Here is a 21436-nt window from a genome sequence, read left to right on the forward strand (position 1 = left end):
CAGGGTGTCTCTCTTTTCTTCTAACCCTACTAGGAGGTACAAGAGGTACATATGAACTGGTTTCCAGTCCCGATACCTCATTATTACTATCCTGATCATGCAAGAAACCCTTCTCCATGATAACAATAGTTCCCTAAACAATATGCCACCCAACAACATCCAAATAATACTAAAAACAGCGTACATATAACCTGAACACTAGTAGAGTGTCTATCACTAGAGGTCTTGAATATTCTAGAGATAAAGCACCTACAACACCACAAATAAAGTTTAAATCATACTATATAAACGCTTGCTAAATAAAATGTTACAAAAACAACTAAGTTATATAGTTATCACAAGTTTTGAGAAATTGGATAATGTAATCAGTACTTACACAACTACATCCTGGTCACACGCACCATTCTGTAATAGAATGGTGCTTTCCACATGAGACCCGGAGGGGCGATCCGACTGTAGCTCCCGTTATATGTATAAGTCCCAAATCGTGATCGTATAGTATTTTTAGTATACAACAGAGTCCACAGTCGTCACAAATCCTCTCCGGATCCCGTTTCCTCCACAGGTTACAGGCCTGTATCTCAACAGGTTCGATCTCTAGGATGTAGCGGAAGCACTGACACTAATCCAATAACTCAACTAGGTAAATACAGGTACAAATAACTATTTATTATATAAAGACAAGTAATACAGAATTGACAAAGAATATATTTACAATAGTGCCTGATGTAGACAACTTACAGTAAGAGAAATAAGCATACAGTCGTCGTATATGTAGTGAAACCCTAATTATATAGCTACAGAACAACAAGACCATGTGTTCCCAAACACAGTCCAACAACACCTAACGGGAGACAACCGACCTACCAAATGTTCCCAACTCTAAGAGACATAACTAACTGCGTAAATAGGTTCCCTATGGATGTCTAAGCCCTAAGCCCCTGACGATCCCCTACTACACTGTGCGAACTAGGTTTCCTATGGATGTCTAAGCCCTAAGCCCCTGACAATCCCCTAGAACGACACAAACCCTTGTTAGTCATGTAGCTCTAAGTATAAACCCAAATGGTAGTTCAGAGACCCCGCAAGTGTTGCACTGTTGACAGTGCACGGCGTGGTTCTGTCCCTAACCCATACTCCCTAGTCAAGACCAAAGCTTCCTTAGAAGCAGCCCCTTTTATAACGACACATCAACCCAGTACCCCAAAGTGACCACTGATTGGTCAAAGTCCGGACAGAGCACCATATTTAGGTGAAACCGTTGCTACAACAACCCACCTACACACTAAATATAACTTCCGCTTAAATACAGACAAGGCTCAACTGACTGATACACACCTCCCACGTGTACCACACGTGTAGTCCGGCCAGCGGTCAGCATCATCGGGGTGATCATGAGGACAACTAGGTTGATGAATGTGACTGCTAAACAGCAAACACACCATAGATAAGACCTGTTCTCATGGTATTCCCCTGAATTTGGGTCAAAGATACATAAACAGATCACTGAAGTGAAGACTTAGAAGAGTGCAATAACAAATATACATACTGTACAAATAAATGCAACAATGATAGAAACCCGTTCTATCACACAACTATAACAAACGTCGATTAGTAAATTTATTTCTACAGTATTATATTGGTCACAATAAATCAGCTCTGGGAGACTTTATAAAGCCCCATGACAATGCAGATATAATCTTTGGCAGTAAGACAATTTAGACGAGTTGCCTCTATTGTTTATAAAAAAAGGAACGGGTAGTATAGCTAAGGTCAAACAAAAATGTCTGTTTAGGGTTACATTGGCAAAAAATAGGGTCGGTAGGTCGGGAGGATTTTTTTAGTGTCTTTCACTCTAAAATAATGGCCGGAACCGGAGTCTGAGATAGAAATCTCGACTTTTGATTTTTTTCATAGAAAAGTGGAAACAAATTAGGGTCGGGGTAAAAAATTAGGGTCGGTCGGGTAACCCTAAACAGGCATATTATTTTTTTGGCCTAAGATACATTGTTTATATCTTCATTAAATGCCCGTATCTAATAAATGTGCTGTTCATATCTATCACATCTTCATTAAAAGTCTGTATCTAATAAGTATGCTGTTTACATCTATCACATCTTCTTTTAAAGTCTGTATCTAATAAGTATGCTGTTTACATCTATCACATCTTCGTTTAAAGTCTGTATCTAATAAGTGTGCTGTTTACATCTATCACATCTTCGTTTAAAGTCTGTATCTAATAAGTGTGCTGTTTATATCTATTACATCTTCGTTTAAAGTCTGTATCTAATAAGTGTGCTGTTTATATCTATCACATCCTCGTTTAAAGTCTGTATCTAATAAGTGTTCTGTTTATATCTATCACATCTTCGTTTAAAGTCTGTATCTAATAAGTGTGCTGTTTATATCTATCACATCTTCGTTTAAAGTCTGTATCTAATAAGTGTGCTGTTTACATCTATCACATCTTCGTTTAAAGTCTGTATCTAATAAGTGTGCTGTTTATATCGATTACATCTTCGTTTAAAGTCTGTATCTAATAAGTGTGCTGTTTATATCTATCACATCCTCGTTTAAAGTCTGTATCTAATAAGTGTTCTGTTTATATCTATCACATCTTCGTTTAAAGTCTGTATCCAATAAGTGTGCTGTTTACATCTATCACATCTTCGTTAAAAGTCTGTATCCAATAAGTATGCTGTTTACATCTATCACATCTTCGTTTAAAGTCTGTATCCAATAAGTGTGCTGTTTACATCTATCACATCTTCGTTTAAAGTCTGTATCTAATAAGTGTGCTGTTTATATCTATTACATCTTCGTTTAAAGTCTGTATCTAATAAGTGTGCTGTTTATATCTATCACATCCTCGTTTAAAGTCTGTATCTAATAAGTGTTCTGTTTATATCTATCACATCTTCGTTTAAAGTCTGTATCTAATAAGTGTGCTGTTTATATCTATCACATCTTCGTTTAAAGTCTGTATCTAATAAGTGTGCTGTTTACATCTATCACATCTTCGTTTAAAGTCTGTATCTAATAAGTGTGCTGTTTATATCTATTACATCTTCGTTTAAAGTCTGTATCTAATAAGTGTGCTGTTTATATCTATCACATCCTCGTTTAAAGTCTGTATCTAATAAGTGTTCTGTTTATATCTATCACATCTTCGTTTAAAGTCTGTATCTAATAAGTGTGCTGTTTATATCTATCACATCTTCGTTTAAAGTCTGTATCTAATAAGTGTGCTGTTTATATCTATCACATCTTCGTTAAAAGTCTGTATCCAATAAGTGTTCTGTTTATATCTATCACATCTTCGTTTAAAGTCTGTATCTAATAAGTGTGCTGTTTATATCTATCACATCTTCGTTTAAAGTCTGTATCCAATACGTGTGTTGTTTATATCTATCACATCTTCGTTAAAAGTCTGTATCTAATAAGTGTGCAGTCTTATCCCGCCTCAGACAAGTATTGTAGACTTGTATTCCTATTGGTTAAAATGACGCCACGTGATATCCAAGATAAAGTCGTATAAGGTTAGTAGAAATCGTATCAGGTTTGGACAATACTCAGTACATAATGCTTTTGCAGTTACTTCATTGAAAGGGACTTCGACGTGATAAATTCGTTACACAGTTTGTTAGTGACCTAATACGGGAAAATATTGGGTCTAAAATAAATTTCTGTCAGGCTCGGCTTCGCCTTATAGGCTTTTCCCTATACAAGTCTTTATCTCATCGCCCCTCATTTCTCCTAGAGGAGTCTTATATCATCGCCTCCCATTTCTCCTTTACAAGTCTTTATATCATCGCCTCCCATTTCTCCTAGACGAGTCTTTGCCTCATGGTGGTCGAGGCACTACCTTTAGTTCCACGACTTAATGTCGCCGTCCAGCTAGGACTTTCGCCCTTCTTTGAGAACAGCTGAGATCTAGGTCGCTGTGACCTGATGATCAAGTTTCCTTCCTGTCCATCCTTTGTTGTTTCTGTGTGCACATGCATTGGTACGTGGAACCTGAGGTAATCCGGGACTTCCATCCACCCACCTCCGACACGGACCATGGGCAGCTTGTGTCCGCAGGCCTTGGCTATCTGGAATATAACGATATTTTTATTTACATAAGGTTTTAGGACTAGTCGACAGTTTGGGAATTGGCGCGTACTTGTTAAAACATTCAATACATTATATAAAGAAAGAAAGTAAAATATTTTTCGGTGCTCCTAATTTCTCATATCATACAAAACATGAAACTATTTTAATGCATTAATCCGTTGAGTTACGTTGGTCGATGACTATCCTAAATGACACCGAGATAAGGAGTTTCCTAAGCCAGATTTTTAGGAGCACCAATGATCACGATCACACTATATACACAAATGGGCCTACCTGCTTGCTTGTTATCAGTAATACCGATCAGATTTGGTCACTGACAATGGTGGTATTTAATACATTATATATAATCTAGGATAATCTTTAAATCGATATATCTATCTATATATATAAAGTCATTCCTTACCTTGCTCGGTACGCGACCCTTGGTCACGGAGTCCGGCTTCTCTTTATCTGGTTCTGGCGTTAAATTGACCAATTCCTCTGCGAATGTTGCTCTTTTTATCTTATTACACGTTTTATGTGTTTTTTCTTGATCTTTTCTCATTTCACTTTCCTCCTCTGACCCACATTCGGTGTCCGAGTGTCCATCTATCTTTCGTCTGTTATTTCGGACATGGTTCGGTCCACGAGGTGTATCTATTTGGACGATAATATTGTCTGTAGTCCTATGTTCTACTTTCAGTGTGGTGTCCCCAGCCCGGTACGTCCTATGACCGATTGCCTGGCGCGTGTAAGTCACCTCCTCCGGAAACATCGACACTCTGGGCCCGGTCTCCTGGATCCGGGGGTCAGTCAGCAAAAATTCAAGGTCGTGAAGTGTAGTCTGGGTAGACATGTTTTGAGAGCGATGATTTCCGCTATCATTTTCTCCTTCTTCACTCAGTCTTCTTGCAACTTGTTTTTCTCGTTTAGACACAACTCGCTTTACAACAACAGACCGTGCGCCTGCATCATTCACTGTGATGGTAACTTTCTCCGGTGGAGGTTCCGGCGGTTTCCGTTTCCGGCGGACTCGAGGTCGAGACTTCCGTTTCGGTACGGTTGGTAACATGTACGGTTGATTGGGTAAAAACAATCCCCATTGTTTAAGTTCTTCACACAGTTTCATCCCCAGAGCATCAACGTCCTTGAACTCGTCCACTGTTAAAGCTTATATAGGACGCGAGAGAGAAAATGTTATTATAGTAGGCCGTGCTCACGCGCTCCTGACCATTACTTTCGGACTGATACAATCCAACGTCTGTAATCCCGTACTTAGAAACCGTAAACACATTTAAATAATCCATGCTGGAAGACCTGGTTTATACTATATTGTAATCAGTGTCAAAGTTAATTCCGAATTCACGCGATTTCTATAGAATAGTTAATTTGCCAAATTAGAGCACTTACAGCTTCAAGGCTGTGAATACAATAGGTGTCATGGAATGGAAGGGGCGACATGTTACATAGACAAATCTGAATAATGAAAACTCTATACACCCGGACAGTTGGCACGGTATACCGTTTATTAGTGGTGTCCTAGAGGGGGTAACTTAAACGTAACACAACCCCCACTTTATCATCAGTTACACACGTGTACACACACCAACACATGTGTGAACCCGTGTAACCGACACCACGCTGTAAAATGGCAGTTTAAAACCACCTGATATTGATCAATTAATTGATGGACGATATTCCAATAGTCTAATACACATTTGTATTTAACTCTCATTGACTAATTGACGATAATCCTACCGTATTGGAACACTTGTTAACACCTTTGTACTATAAAATGACGGGGAGATCCGCACAAGGCCCGTTAGTCAGAAGGTCCGATAATACGAAAACAGATAATGTAACTGGAATATATATATATATATATACGAACAGTACTCGAAATGAGACAAAAGACTGATGTAAACTTGCTAAGACATACGTGGCTCTAGATTTGATACGAAAAATGGTAACAAAAATGAAATGAAGCGAATGGTAAAAATTGCGAAAAAGAACATAATCTTGAAATACGTAAACGTATCTGATATTAAAGAATATATGTATATAATTATGTACACTGCAATTCTGTTAGAGGCCCACTACCTCTCCGACACGTAAAACGAGATCCATAATTTTGTAGAGTCGCGAAAGTTATTAACTTACCGTTAATACTATACTCATCATCCTCTTCTGAAAAAATTGAAATAAATGAAATGTTAATTTCATAACGCGAGCCGTCTTATGTTTACCTCATCTTAGGTCATCGATATGTATTTTCTTATGTTATTAATATTTTTAAGAAACTTTTAAATTTTGCTCCTGAAAGGTAGTAGGTCTTTTAAAACATTTTCCCAGAAAGCATTATTATGTGAATCATTTTCATCATTAAAGGGGAGAAAAATCAAGTCAAAGAGGGAAGGAGACGCAAAAATAAGTCGTTATGTAATATACATTGTACAATATAGTGACGTTTACATATATACATGTATACAGGTCACTTTTTAGTATCCCGTCAGTGATTAGGTGAACAGAAGACATGCGTCGACTAAAAGCGTCTTTGTGACGTTGCTAGACGAAAGCAAAATTCATTGAGATTTTGATATCTACAAAAACGTTAAGATTTTAACAAATGCATGAGACAAGACAACAAAAATATTCTTTCTGAATGCTTATTGTGAGTATTCTTTTTTACATTGCAATTGTTATAAGCGCTACTGGCAAGCGACCAGTTCTCGCCGAGTACCAATTCTCGCCATCGCATATGTACTTTTATGATCACAGACGAATTTTGAGAAATCAGCATGGTAGTGTCTTGTATCAAAAGAAGGCTTTATTGACTAAATTTGCGTGAAAATCGTTCAGATACAGATGCGATGGCGAGAATTGGTACTCGGCGAGAACTGGTCGCCTGCCAGTACATCAGTATGGAAGCTGATATGTTATTTTATTGCCGACGGTGAGTTTTCGACTTTTGGTAAAACACAGGTACCTGGCTCGTTTTTTAATGATATTTTGCAATACAAAATATATAAGAAATGTAAAGTACTCGCTCAGAGTTGAAATCTGACGTATTCTTCTAGCAGCGATTTTAACGGGAGGAGTTAAGGTTGGTCTTAAAATGTCACCAGTTTCTCAGTGTCTGTAGGCGAAAATAGTTTTTAAAAACGAGCCAGGTACCTGGTATAGGTAGTCTAAATTGTTAAAATAGATTAGATACTTCTAGAATTGTCTCCCTGGAACGAGTGATTTCTGGAGACGAAGAATATTTTATCATACCGAACAAAATTAAAAGAAATCCATAATACATGTATTTTGTTTCATCGACAAGCTACCTAAATATCAGGTAAAAGAACTCATGAAAATATTTCTCAATAACGTTAATGCTAAATTCGTCGGGCTGCAAAAAATTAGCAGCAGCGTTGCCATTGTAAGTTGACGTTGCAGATGACGTCAACTTCCGGTTAGTGTGCGGAGCTTCTAAGGGGTTATTTCACTCGCCTTCCCATTCCGGTGAATTATCTAACTTATTCAAAGTCATGTGATCAAGTTTAATCCAATCAGAACATTCTAAATGAAAGTGAGGTATAATAATAGGCATTGTTATATGACTGTGAGTCACCCTCTAATACAGATGGTATTACTATAATATTGACTGAGCTAAGCTATGTTCTACCTATCACTCAAGGGTCTGTTATCAGTATATCATCTCGTTACCAATGGAGATGTCATAACAGTAAATAAGGAAGTATAACTTCAAGAGAATCAACCGGATGTTCAAAGATAGTCAAGTGTACATATAATGTGACTGTCATAACCTTAAATCTCGATACCAATATCTCAATACTTAAGTTATTTTTTCATAGTTTTCTTGATTTTATTCTTTAGAATTTTACACCTATGTATATACGTTAATGTCATAGTTAAATATATTGATTTACACTTAATTTCAAGGTTTTATATGTATATCTCGTCCAATTTAATCCGAGTGATGATTTTACACGCTAACCCGTTGACCCATCTCTTCATCCTGACATGAGCGATCGTATATTGATATTCAAACTTTAATTTTTAGGCACATTAATTTGGACATTTTACAGATTATGGTGTTATATATATATATCGATTGTTGTGCAAAATATTCGGATTGTATCATCTATTTAAAAAATGCAAAGCGAATGAATAATCAAGGTTTCTTTAAATACATAATTGATACAGTTTCCATGTCTCTCCATAATGACAATTTAAGCATGCGTCTCACTCCTGAATTTTAAAACATATTTTAGCATATATCTGTATACAAGTAGATTACAATAAAATGTTCCAACTCGTCATATAACTTAATTTCGTATCACATAAACTTTGTCCTTTTTTAGTAACTTAATTTTGGCAGTAAATCCATAAGATCGAAGGCCAGCATTGTTCTTCGGTAAATAAGCTACATATCTTCGTAATAATACGGTAATATTTATTGTATAGCTCTATATTTTTACATGCGATGATTTCTTAAATAGTGCAGCCTATGTTGTAAATCAAAACATCACGATACGTCAAAGTGAACTATATCACATGGAATCAAAGGACAAATCGATTCTTATAGTTAATGTAGCAGGCTCTTGGCATTAATGGTTACACTGACCAGAAGAAAGCGCAGTAGGCCAAACATTGTGAAGCAGATATATCATCTATAGGTACATAAAACTGGCTCACACCTACCTTCTGTTGTTAGCATAGTAACTAGGCTGTATAATATCGAAAGAAAGGAAAGATGAAAAAAATAACATTTGTTATTTCTACACTGAACAAGGTGATAAATATTGAAGTGAAAATATTAAATTGATAAATGAATCACGGAAATAACAAATAAACTATTAACACGTATAATTAAATGAGGACTGTTTTTGTATTCTCTCTGGATTTTAGAACACAAGTTTAGTTCATTATTGATGAATTAATGTAAACTTCACTTGTTTGTGTCTGTCAAAAAGGCAAAGATTATCAAAATCAAGTTCATTATTCCAGAAATAAACAATTTTTGACAAAATCTAGTTCATAATTCCAGAAATCCACATTTTTATCAAAATCAAGTTCATTATTCCAGAAATCAACAATTTTTGACAAAATCTAGTTCATAATTCCAGAAATCTACATTTTTATCAAAATCAAGTTCATTATTCCAGAAATCAACAATTTTTGACAAAATCTAATTGTTCATTATTCCAGAAATCAACAATTTTTGACAAAATCTAATAGTTCATTATTCCAGAAATCAACATTTTTTGTCAAAATCTACTTCGTTATTCCAGAAATCTACAACTTTTATCAAAATCAAGTTCATTATTCCAGAAATCAACATTTCTGTCAAAATTTAATAGTTCATTATTCCAGAAATCAACAATATAATTTGTCAAAATCTAGTTATTATTCCAGAAATCAACATTTTTATTCAAAATCTAATAGTTCATTATTCCAGAAATCAATAATTTATTTTCAAAATCTAGTTCATAATTCCAGAAATCCACATTTTTGTCAAAATCAAGTCCATTATTCCAGAAATCAACAACTTTTATCAAAACCAAGGTCATTATTTCAGAATATTTTTTTGTCAAAATCTTGTTCATTATTCCAGTAATTAACTATTTTTGTCAAAATCTAATTGTTCATTATTCCAGAAATCATTTTTTTTGTCAAAATCTAGTTTATTATTTCAGAAATCAACAATTTTTGTCAAAATCTAGTTCATTATTCCAGAAATCAACATTTTTTGTCAAATCTACCTGTATATAGATAATTTTGTTGGCTAATTTGATTAAATAGAATGTGTATTGCAGTAATGCTGGAAAAGGGAATATTGTATCATAATGAGGAAAAACGGTATAAAGCTAGTATATTAATAATCCGAAATAAATGGCCAAAATAAATTCAAAGTAAAATCAAAATCATTTCTATGGAATATATATTCAGCCACTATAGGGCCTTCTTCAGTCCGAAATAACACTAACACAAAGGAGTATTGTAATTAGCATATATCGTTATTTCGAAGTCGTATAACTCGATATTTTCCCATTCCTTTTTAACTTGTGTTGCACAGGATGAGAAACGCAGTCACACACTATACGGATAGTTTGTTTGAGATTGATCTTTTGTAAATAAAAAATACAGAAATTATCCCGACTTCGAAATACACTACCTTATGTGAGTATGTATATAATATAAATATATAATCTAAATAAAGAACTCTACGAGAGATTTACCGTCTTTAGTAACCTTGACCGGTGACGTCACTTTGGTTAGAATAAAGTCCAAAAGACTCTACATCTGAGAAACTGTCGTTGATGTCCTAACAGCAAATGAAAATGTCCGCAAAGATGTCACATACCATCTACTAATTGTATCAAACTCAAAAAAAAAAAAAAAAAAAAACATGAATGCGCGGCTAGTTTACGAAGCATACAGCATCTGCTGTCTCTAAAGTAAAACTATAAAATATATGTTTACTAATGTATTTACTAAAAGGTATCAAATGATTTCGAAATAAAGAAAACTTATATTTCGATTAAATAAACTAGAATTATCTTTTGAATATCATAACATGCCTAAATCTCTAAATCAATCCGAAATGTTTCTCAGTTTATATGTGGTGGTATTGTCTTATTTTAAAACGTCACACTGATTAAATTACATGTACGCACCTTCGACTTCCTTCCAATGATGTAGATTGGTTCGAACGTGTCTATTGGTCCTACAGATGTGCTACCATCTACATAATGTAGTATCTCAGTGTAGGTTTTGGGTTTGGAGACTTCCCCTCTAGATCTGTACTCTCCATTCGAACTTTCACGGGGAGTTTCACTTTTATCGAAGTCTTCTAAACGTTTGTTTTTATCGGCTGTGCTGCATTGTGGATATTCAAGATACACAGGGATCGGCTCAAATGGTTGTTTCACACAACATACAGATTTATCCGAACTTTTCCTTTTATACAAAACGATTTCATCGGATGTCTTGGTCGGACGTTTAGAAGATCCATTGACATTTGGATCCAGCAATAAATCCAAACCAATCCATTGTCTTTTCTTTTCTGTCGAAACTCTCGGTGGCCACGACGCTTGACTCCGTAATTTTGTTTTATTTTTCATGTCGTGATATAATATATCAACTCCAGAAGACAGTGATAATTGGTTCTCTAACCAGGTTTCCCGTCGTCGTAGCCCCGGTTTTGGTCTGAGTTTCTGGTTCCGTATAAATTTGATGGCTCTCCTTGTTGACCGTGGGACATTCCCCTGTACATGCTCCCCCTCCTCCCCGTCTGTTAATACCAGTGAGGAGGATAACAACTGGCCCAGGCCTGAATAAGGCTGCCAACATTCTATAGTAGCCATTTTGTTTCTCGAAGTGAAAGTAGAGCGTCTGATTGAGTTGGATTAAGAACAATCCTGGGCTAAATAAGGTGATTATAGCAGGTGGAATACGTACACACATGTGTGGCCTGACCTGTCCAGCGCTGACCGAGGGTCAATCAGACTTTAGTCAATCCTATCATAGAGCATACAAAATACAAACGTATCGCAGTCCCTAACACCCAGATACAAGGTAACGAACTTAGGATGTATAAAGTGTTGTCGTTTAAATTCCTCGGAATACCTGAACGCTAGTTACAGAAGGTTCATAATAAAATTGTTGTCGAGCTGATAGGACGGGGAATATAGCCCATAGGCTCTTACCTGGTCTCGTGATAACACGTCATAACATTAAGTAGGTTGGCTGAAATATACATCTAACTATATAAATACAAACAATTGTTTATTGTCAACAGCGAACTTCGATATACAAAATATACACAACAGCGTATTAACATAAACATAAATAAAATATTGAAACTGAATATTTAGAAAAAAGTATACATCATACACTGTATATAGATAAGGTCACCATTACACAATGATAAACAGAATGTCTGTCTGTTAACGTTGTGTGACACTTTACACCCGACGTTTTGTACAGACTTTTACCGTTATTTATGGCGGACCAATTCACCAAAACAATGGTTTGACAAACGAGAATAAAAAGTGCTTTATTTCTAACATCCGTGTATTGATCAGGTCGTTATATTGGTGAGCCTACATGTCGTAAAATGAACAGGAAATTATTGATCATGGGGGTTCTACCATTTACCACTGTTTTCATATGGAGTATGAAATCAATTTCTACAGGAGTGGGATGACATTTATAGCTCACATGTAACAGTTTTGAATCAAAAGAGAGAGAAGTGATTCATATAACATTATAAAAACACTTTAAACATACAAGGACATTAGTTTCTGCACATGAAGTTTTAGCTGCTTAAATTAAAATCCGTTAAAATGTCACCCAATACTCAGTGTTTACATCTTAAAAAGTAAATAGATATTGTCAATTTTACTAATATGTCTGAAACTGAGTGTGGGGATACCAATATTATGTAAAGTTATATTTACTTCCGAACAATTTATTTAGGCTATTTAAATTAAATATTATAATGATAGGTAGTAATTTATTACCTTGCCTTGCAGTGATATTCCAAACTATCTTTCTCAGTTATGGATGTTATGGTCAAAGTCTTGTCTGTTTATACGAATGTGAAGGTCAAAGTCTGGTCTGTTTATACGAATGTGAAGGTCAAAGTCTGGTCTGTTTATACGAATGTGAAGGTCAAAGTCTGGTCTTTTTTATACGAATGTGAAGGTCAAGGTCTGGTCTGTTTATACGAATGTGAAGGTCAAAGTCTGGTCTGTTTATATGAATGTGAAGGTCAAAGTCTGGTCTGTTTATACGAATGTGAAGGTCACAGTCTGGTTTGTTTATACGAATGTGAAGGTCAAAGTCTGGTCTGTTTATACGAATGTGAAGGTCAAAGTCTGGTCTGTTTATACGAATGTGAAGGTCACAGTCTGGTTTGTTTATACGAATGTGAAGGTCAAAGTCTGGTCTTTTTATTCGAGTGTGAAGATCAAAGTCTGGTCTGTTTATACGAATGTGAAGGTCAAAGTCTGGTCTGTTTATACGAATGTGAATGTCACAGTCTGGTCTGTTTATATGAATGTGAAGGTCAAAGTCTGGTCTGTTTATACGAATGTGAAGGTCAAAGTCTGGTCTTTTGATACGAATGTGAAGGTCAAAGTCTGGTCTGTTTATATGAATGTGAAGGTCAAAGTCTGGTCTGTTTATACGAATGTGAAGATCAAAGTCTGGTATGTTTATATGAATGTGAAGGTCAAAGTCTGGTCTGTTTATACGAATGTGAAGGTCAAAGTCTGGTCTGTTTATATGAATGTGAAGGTCAAAGTCTGGTCTTTTTTATACGAATGTGAAGGTCAAGGTCTGGTCTGTTTATACGAATGTGAAGGTCACAGTCTGGTTTGTTGATACGAATGTGAAGGTCAAAGTCTGGTCTGTTTATACGATTGTGAAGATCAAAGTCTGGTCTTTTTTATACGAATGTGAAGGTCAAAGTCTGGTCTGTTTATACGAATGTGAAGATCAAAGTCTGGTCTTTTTTATACGAATGTGGAGGTCAAAGTCGGGTCTGTTCATACGAATGTGAAGGTCAAAGGCGGGTCTGTTTATACGAATGTGAAGGTCAAAGACTGGTCTGTTTATACGAATGTGAAGGTCAAAGTCTGGTTTGTTTATACGAATGTGAAGGTCAAAGTCTGGTCTGTTTATACGAATGTGAAGGTCAAAGTCTGGTCTGTTTATACGAATGTGAAGGTCAAAGTCTGGTCTGTTTATACGAATGTGAAGGTCACAGTCTGGTCTGTTTATACGAATGTGAAGGTCAAAGTCTGGTCTGTCTATACGATTGTGAAGGTCACAGTCTGGTCTGTTTATACAAATATGAAGGTCAAGGTCGGGTCTGTTTATACGAATGTGAAGGTCAAAGTCTGGTCTGTCTATACGCTTGTGAAGGTCACAGTCTGGTCTGTTTATACGAATGTGAAGGTTACAGTCTGGTCTTTTTTATACGAATGTGAAGGTCAAAGTCTGGTCTGTTTATACGAATGTGAAGGTCAAAGTCTGGTCTGTTTATACGAATGTGAAGATCAAAGTCTGGTATGTTTATATGAATGTGAAGGTCAAAGTCTGGTCTGTTTATATATAATGTGAAGGTCAAAGTCTGGTCTGTTTATACGAATGTGAAGGTCAAAGTCTGGTCTGTTTATATGAATGTGAAGGTCAAAGTCTGGTCTGTTTATACGAATGTGAAGGTCAAAGTCTGGTCTGTTTATACGAATGTGAAGGTCAAGGTCGGGTCTGTTTATACGAATGTGAAGGTCAAAGTCTGGTCTGTCTATACGAATGTGAAGGTCACAGTCTGGTCTGTTTATACGAATGTGAAGGTCACAGTCTGGTCTTTTTTATACGAATGTGAAGGTCAAAGTCTGGTCTGTTTATACGAATGTGAAGATCAAAGTCTGGTCTGTTTATATATAATGTGAAGGTCAAAGTCTGGTCTGTTTATACGAATGTGAAGGTCAAAGTCTGGTCTGTTTATACGAATGTGAAGGTCAAAGTCTGGTCTGTTTATACGAATGTGAAGGTCAAAGTCTGGTCTGTTTATACGAATGTGAAGGTCAAAGTCTGGTCTGTTTATACGAATGTGAAGGTCAAAGTCTGGTCTGTTTATACGAATGTGAAGGTCAAAGTCTGGTCTGTTTATACGAATGTGAAGGTCAAAGTCTGGTCTGTTTATACGAATGTGAAGGTCAAAGTCTGGTCTGTTTATACGAATGTGAAGGTCAAAGTCTGGTCTGTTTATATGAATGTGAAGGTCAAAGTCTGGTCTGTTTATACGAATGTGAAGGTCAAAGTCTGGTCTGTTTATACGAATGTGAAGGTCAAAGTCTGGTCTGTATATACGAATGTGAAGGTCAAAGTCTGGTCTGTTCATACGAATGTGAAGGTCAAAGTCTGGTCTGTTTATACGAATGTGAAGGTCAAAGTCTGGTCTGTTTATACAAATATGAAGGTCAAAGACTGGTCTGTTTATACGAATGTGAAGGTCAAAGTCTGGTCTGTTTATACGAATGTGAAGGTCAAAGTCTGGTCTGTTTATACGAATGTGAAGGTCAAAGTCTGGTCTGTTTATACGAATGTGAAGGTCAAAGCATGATCTATTGATACGAATATGAAGACAATCACTGGTCTGTATTTTTACGAGTGTGAAGGTCAAAGTCTGGTCTGTTTATACGAATGTGAAGGTCAATCCCTTGTCTGTATATACGAATGTGAAGGTCAAAGTTGGGTCTGTTTATAAATACGAATGTGATAGTCCTGATCTGTTTATACGAATGTGTAGGTGAAAGTATGATCTATTGATACAAATGTGAAGGTCAATCCCTGGTCTGTTAATATGATTGTGAAGGTTAAAAGAATGATCTATTGATACGAATGTGAAGGTCACATCTACAAATGTGATTATCAAAACCTATTCTGTTAATATGATTGTGAAGGTCAAAGCATGATCTATTGACACGAATGTGATCGTCACAAGCTGGTCTACTTACAGTATATGAATGTGAAGGGCAAAACCTGGTCTGCTTATGCAAATGTGAAGGTCAGAACAAGATCTAATGATACGAATCTGAAGGTCAATCCCTGGTCTGTTTATACAAATGTGAAGGTCAATCCCTGGTCTGTTTATGCAAATGTGAAGGTCAGAACAAGATCTAATGATACGAATGTGAAGGTCAATCCCTGGTCTGTTTATGCAAATGTGAAGGTAATTCCCTGGTCTGTTTTTTGCAAATGTGAAGGTCAGAACAAGATCTAATGATACGAATGTGAAGGTCAATCCCTGGTCTGTTTTTGCAAATGTGAAGGTCAGAACAAGATCTAATGAAACGAATGTGAAGGTCATAACTAAATATATGGATGTCAATATGAATGTTAAGGTAGTAACTCACTAAGCATAACATGGCTTATTTTTATTCACAATGTCAAGGTCAAAACCTGCTCTATTGAAACATGTTAAAGGCGAGAGCCTGGCCTATGTATAGTATGTCGATCAAAGTCTGACCTACATCTTAATTTGTTATAATAATGTTTCAGCCAATTTTTTGGTAAGTAATCAACAAACAAGTAAATGGCCAATTATACAAATGTAACAGAGCACATAATTAGACGAAGTGTATATAAAACACGGTCGTAAAATAATAACCATTCACAGATATAACGAGTTGTACATGTAGAAATAAAAACCATTCACAAATATAACGAGTTGTGCATGTAGAAATGAAAACCATTCACAAATATAACGAGTTGTACATGTAGAAATAAAAACCATTCACAGATATAACGAGTTGTACATGTAGAAATAAAAACCATTCACAGATATAACGAGTTAAAAAAAATGTGCTACAAAGATACCTTAGGGGCGGCTATATATTGTATGATTTTAAGAATATCCTACTTGTTCTGTGTTCATGGTAGTTTTAGAGATCAAAGGCCAAAGGATCGAATTTGATATCATCGTTGGTCGTTAAATTATAGTAGATATGAGAGTACTGTATGTGGACCCAATAACCTTAACCCGATAATTGCCGAGAGTTTTACATGTTGTGATCCCGAGGGTAGAATATCCGTATCCTTTATATCCACGTATGAAAAAGCGTTTTTGTCTCAGTGTTTTATTACAATTTTACAATTATTATAGTCCGCCAGAAATGTATTCAAAGAAATCCGTCTGTTAATCCACAGAACCAATTCTAACTAATATCCCGTTGTTTGTATTCTTTATAGTGAATTGTAGCATAGCTTCTGAAAATAATGTAAAATAACTAAAAAAAATAAGACAATATCTTTGAAATTGGGCGTTGCTCTCTGTAATCTTTAAAGGAAGAAGCAGTCGAGTGTTGACGGATGGGCTGCATGGACGCCGCACTCCACGGTATAAAGTCACATGTTCTCTCATATTGTGTCTAATGCAATACAATCATGTCGCCTGAGGCTGTATAACATGGCTACCCTTTAATAGTCTCTTGATGTCAAGTCTGATATAGCATGTGGAAATATGCACTTGGACATTAGCGGATATCTCTCGGATAGGGCATATGGAACTGGTGGCGCTTTCTGTTAGCTGTGGTCAAGTTTGGCAGGCTGAAATTGGAAACAATGAAACTTCTATCAAAGAAGTTAAATTAAATACATAGCTATGTTGTTGTTTGTAGACAAGTGCAGAACTGTAGAGCTATTTAAAACGGGTGAAATCAATATGCATCGGTAGTTTTACAGTGTTAAGCATACTAACAAGCGACAGGTTGTCCTCCTTCGCAAAAAGGTAATTTTTCATAAGTTTATCATAATATATAATAAATGCCCACACAACAAGGTATTATTCTAACTAAAAACACGTGACTAGACTTGTACACTATTAGGTGACTTGGTTACTCATACCCAGATTACATGATAACTAAATATAATGAACAGAGTCATTGTCATTTTTATAAACAACACAAAATTCCAAGTTTACCTTCCACACGGGAAACCTCACAAAGATCGGCTCGTACACTTCCAATGGACCTTCCGTCATCTCGTCGGAATAATGCAGTATTTCTGGTACAATAGCAGACTGTCTGTTTCCGGTTTCTGTAAGGTCATTGGCTCCTGACTGTTCATCGTTTGTATTTTCGTTTTTAGCACCATTTTTTTCTGTGTCTTTGGACATCAAATCCGTCTCTTTAATTACAGAGGACATACTTGCCTCCATTTTACCGCCATTTCCAGTTTCTAATGAATCTACATTTTTGGATTTCCTACTTCTAGAAATTTTAGTCCTGGCATGTTCTCGTTCCATTTTCACTTTTAGAAAATCGTAAACACCCTTTGGGTTTCGGTGTTTAAACTCAAAACTATTAATGTTACTTCCGGTGACGAGACTCGATTGAGCTCCTGTGCTTTGGATACTCCGGGGCCTGGAATTTGAATTTCTCCTTGTAATGACCTTGACCTCCTTTACTGTTGGGGTTTCTTCCATTAACTCCTCGTGCGGGCCATGGAACAACGGGTTCAAGGCCAACTCCAAATTAAGCTTCCTGGCGAAAAACTCGCTAGCCATCCTAACCGTATTCTCACATCAAAATAATGTTATAAGTAGGCTTGTATACTAATGAATTAGTCTGGATGTACATTTCCACAGCAACTAGATTCAATGGAGATATATTTTGTATATATTCTATATATATCGATTGATAGTTTACTTCCAAAGTATAATCCACGAGATATAGACGGCGATATATAGATGTTGGTATCTATAAAATACTGTGTACAACTTCTCCGTAATCTCGGAATCTTCAGAGGTTAAAATGGCGTCACAAATCCAATCGATATAATGATATAATCATTAATACCTACACATTTATTCTGTCACAGAAGTGTTGTCAAACTGGATATATAAAAGTACGAATGCTCCTTACACAGTACCTGGAATTCCATCTTATCTCGAACATCTTCTGTAATCGTTCGGTTCTGTACTTAGTGGATAAGTCGAATTAGAATGAGTTTAATACCACGCGTCCACTGTCTAGGATAATGGCCTTTGTGTTGTTTGTCATTGAGGGAATTTCTCCATTTTTGTCACCAATCCTCTGAATTAATTAATAGTTCTCTAGTTCTCTAATTCGACCCAGTCCTGTATGTGTTTGCTGTCTTTATTTGAAATGTTTCGTTTCCGCTGACAGACGACACTTCTAATTCCAGTGTACCGTCAACTGTACGGAGATCTCCGGATATAGGACTCTCCGGCATTGTTTTTAAACATACCAGATCTTTATCGCTGTGACGTCGGTCCTTTTTGTGTTGTGTGGGGTTGGTCACCATTGTTTTCGGTCCGCTGTATTTAAGACCCTGTTTTACCGCTCGAATATATTCATTTCTAACAGACAATAGATAGACAATAGACACTTCAGTGGTGCGGTAATCAGGAACTCAAAACCTCATAGATTATAGCCAATGGATACTGCACACACAAAAATATACCTTTATAGGTTTATACATATTTATTAATACTTAGATTCAAAGAATAGTGACTGTTTTCTGAAAAGATATATGATAAGAGGGAGCTACATATTGACTCCCATCACCTCTTTTTGAGAAAGTCCGTTTTTATTATGTAATGTTTAAGGACGTCAGCAAATGAACTATAAACATACTAAATATATATTTTACGTCATATCATAAGAATTAGGGTAAAGTAAGTGACAGTATTTTGAAGTTCCTAGGGTCTGACATACAGCACCAAATGTGATCCTAGGGTCTGACATACAGCACCAAATGTGATCCTAGGGTCTGACATACAGCACCAAATGTGATCCTAGGGTCTGACATACAGCACCAAATGTGATCCTAGGGTCTGACATACAGCACCAAATGTGATCCTAGGGTCTGACATACAGCACCAAATGTGATCCTAGGGTCTGACATACAGCACCAAATGTGATCCTAGGGTCTGACATACAGCACTAAATGTGATCCTAGGGTCTGACATACAGCACTAAATGTGATCCTAGGGTCTGACATACAGCACTAAATGTGATCCTAGGGTCTGACATACAGCACTAAATGTGATCCTAGGGTCTGACATACAGCACCAAATGTGTTCCTAGGGTCTGACATACAGCACCAAATGTGATCCTAGGGTCTGACATACAGCACCAAATGTGATCCTAGGGTCTGACATACAGCACCAAATGTGATCCTAGGGTCTGACATACAGCACCAAATGTGATCCTAGGGTCTGACATACAGCACCAAATGTGATCCTAGGGTCTGACATACAGCACCAAATGTGATCCTAGGGTCTGACATACAGCACCAAATGTGATCCTAGGGTCTGACATACAGCACCAAATGTGATCCTAGGGTCTGACATACAGCACCAAATGTGATCCTAGGGTCTGACATACAGCACCAAATGTGATCCTAGGGTCTGACATACAGCACCAAATGTGATCCTAGGGTCTGACATACAGCACCAAATGTCATCCTAGGGTCTGACATACAGCACCAAATGTCATCCTAGGGTCTGACATACAGCACCAAATGTGTTCCTAGGGTCTGAGATACAGCACCAAATGTCATCCTAGGGTCTGACATACAGCACCAAATGTCATCCTAGGGTCTGACATACAGCACCAAATGTGATCCTAGGGTCTGACATACAGCACCAAATGTGATCCTAGGGTCTGACATACAGCACCAAATGTGATCCTAGGGTCTGACATACAGCACCAAATGTGATCCTAGGGTCTGACATACAGCACCAAATGTGATCCTAGGGTCTGACATACAACACCAAATGTGTTCCTAGGGTCTGACATACAGCACCAAATGTGATCCTAGGGTCTGACATACAGCACCAAATGTGATCCTAGGGTCTGACATACAGCACCAAATGCCATCCTAGGGTCTGACATACAGCACCAAATGTGATCCTAGGGTCTGACATACAGCACCAAATGTGATCCTAGGGTCTGACATACAGCACCAAATGTGATCCTAGGGTCTGACATACAGCACCAAATGTGATCCTAGGGTCCGACATACAGCACCAAATGTGATCCTAGGGTCCGACATACAGCACCAAATGTGATCCTAGGGTCCGACATACAGCACCAAATGTGATCCTAGGGTCCGACATACAGCACCAAATGTGATCCTAGGGTCCGACATACAGCACCAAATGTGATCCTAGGGTCTGACATACAGCACCAAATGTGATCCTAGGGTCTGACATACAGCACCAAATGTGATCCTAGGGTCTGACATACAGCACCAAATGTGATCCTAGGGTCTGACATACAGCACCAAATGTGATCAAAGTACCGCTGTTCCTAGGGTCTGACATACAGCACCAAATGTGATCCTAGGGTCTGACATACAGCACCAAATGTGATCAAACTACCGCTGTTCCTAGGGTCTGACATACAGCACCAAATGTGATCCTAGGGTCTGACATACAGCACCAAATGTGATCGAACTACCGCTGTTCCTAGGGTCTGACATACAGCACCAAATGTGATCCTAGGGTCTGACATACAGCACCAAATGTGATCAAACTACCACTGTGAATATATCTGTTACAACAAGTCTTTATATATCTTGATTTATCTCGGGGAGGGGGTACAGATACGTATCTGAAATCCTGATATACAAGTGAATGAGAAATATCGATATATCCCTTGTAATATTACTGTCAAGGTTATATTAGTCGAATTATCCTGATTCGACATAACGGATTCTGATTCTGTATTGTGTTATCTATGTTAAGCTATGATTAACTCCATTAAATTATTCCCTTCAGACGACGTGA

At 37.0% G+C, this 21436-nt stretch overlaps 3 protein-coding genes across 8 annotated transcripts in view; all 3 read right to left on the reverse strand.

The window, feature by feature from the left end:
- Positions 1 to 11760, reverse strand: part of LOC138307994 (uncharacterized) — a 35744-nt gene extending 23984 nt beyond the window's left edge. Inside the window, exons 1-4 of one of the 6 annotated variants that reach the window (XR_011206079.1) lie at positions 10782 to 11760; positions 10344 to 10429; positions 8806 to 8831; positions 6256 to 6282 (exon numbers count right to left, since the gene is read on the reverse strand). Coding sequence is in view for 5 of the 6 variants with exons in the window: in XM_069248971.1 (XP_069105072.1) it covers positions 10349 to 10429; positions 10782 to 11471 (771 nt within the window). In the remaining variant the exon portion in view is untranslated. The remainder of the gene's footprint in view (positions 1 to 6255; positions 6283 to 8805; positions 8832 to 10343; positions 10430 to 10781) is intronic. The other 5 variants (XM_069248971.1, XM_069248963.1, XM_069248978.1 and 2 more) reach the window with 5 other exon arrangements.
- On the reverse strand, positions 1608 to 6211 carry LOC138307984 (uncharacterized). The gene is made up of 2 exons (XM_069248936.1): positions 4520 to 6211; positions 1608 to 4094 (listed from the first exon to the last, which is right to left on the reverse strand). The coding sequence occupies exons 1-2, from the start codon at positions 5222 to 5224 to the stop codon at positions 3828 to 3830; spliced, it is 972 nt and encodes a 323-aa protein (XP_069105037.1). The 5' UTR covers positions 5225 to 6211; the 3' UTR covers positions 1608 to 3827.
- A 172-nt stretch (positions 11761 to 11932) lies between the features above and the next one.
- On the reverse strand, positions 11933 to 19109 carry LOC138308036 (uncharacterized). Its single transcript, XM_069248989.1, has 2 exons — positions 17600 to 19109; positions 11933 to 17226 (listed from the first exon to the last, which is right to left on the reverse strand). The coding sequence occupies exons 1-2, from the start codon at positions 18182 to 18184 to the stop codon at positions 17203 to 17205; spliced, it is 609 nt and encodes a 202-aa protein (XP_069105090.1). The 5' UTR covers positions 18185 to 19109; the 3' UTR covers positions 11933 to 17202.
- Positions 19110 to 21436: the final 2327 nt, after the last annotated feature.

This window comes from Argopecten irradians, chromosome 1 (assembly GCF_041381155.1).
Source record: "Argopecten irradians isolate NY chromosome 1, Ai_NY, whole genome shotgun sequence".
Classification (NCBI taxonomy): Eukaryota; Metazoa; Mollusca; class Bivalvia; order Pectinida; family Pectinidae; genus Argopecten; species Argopecten irradians.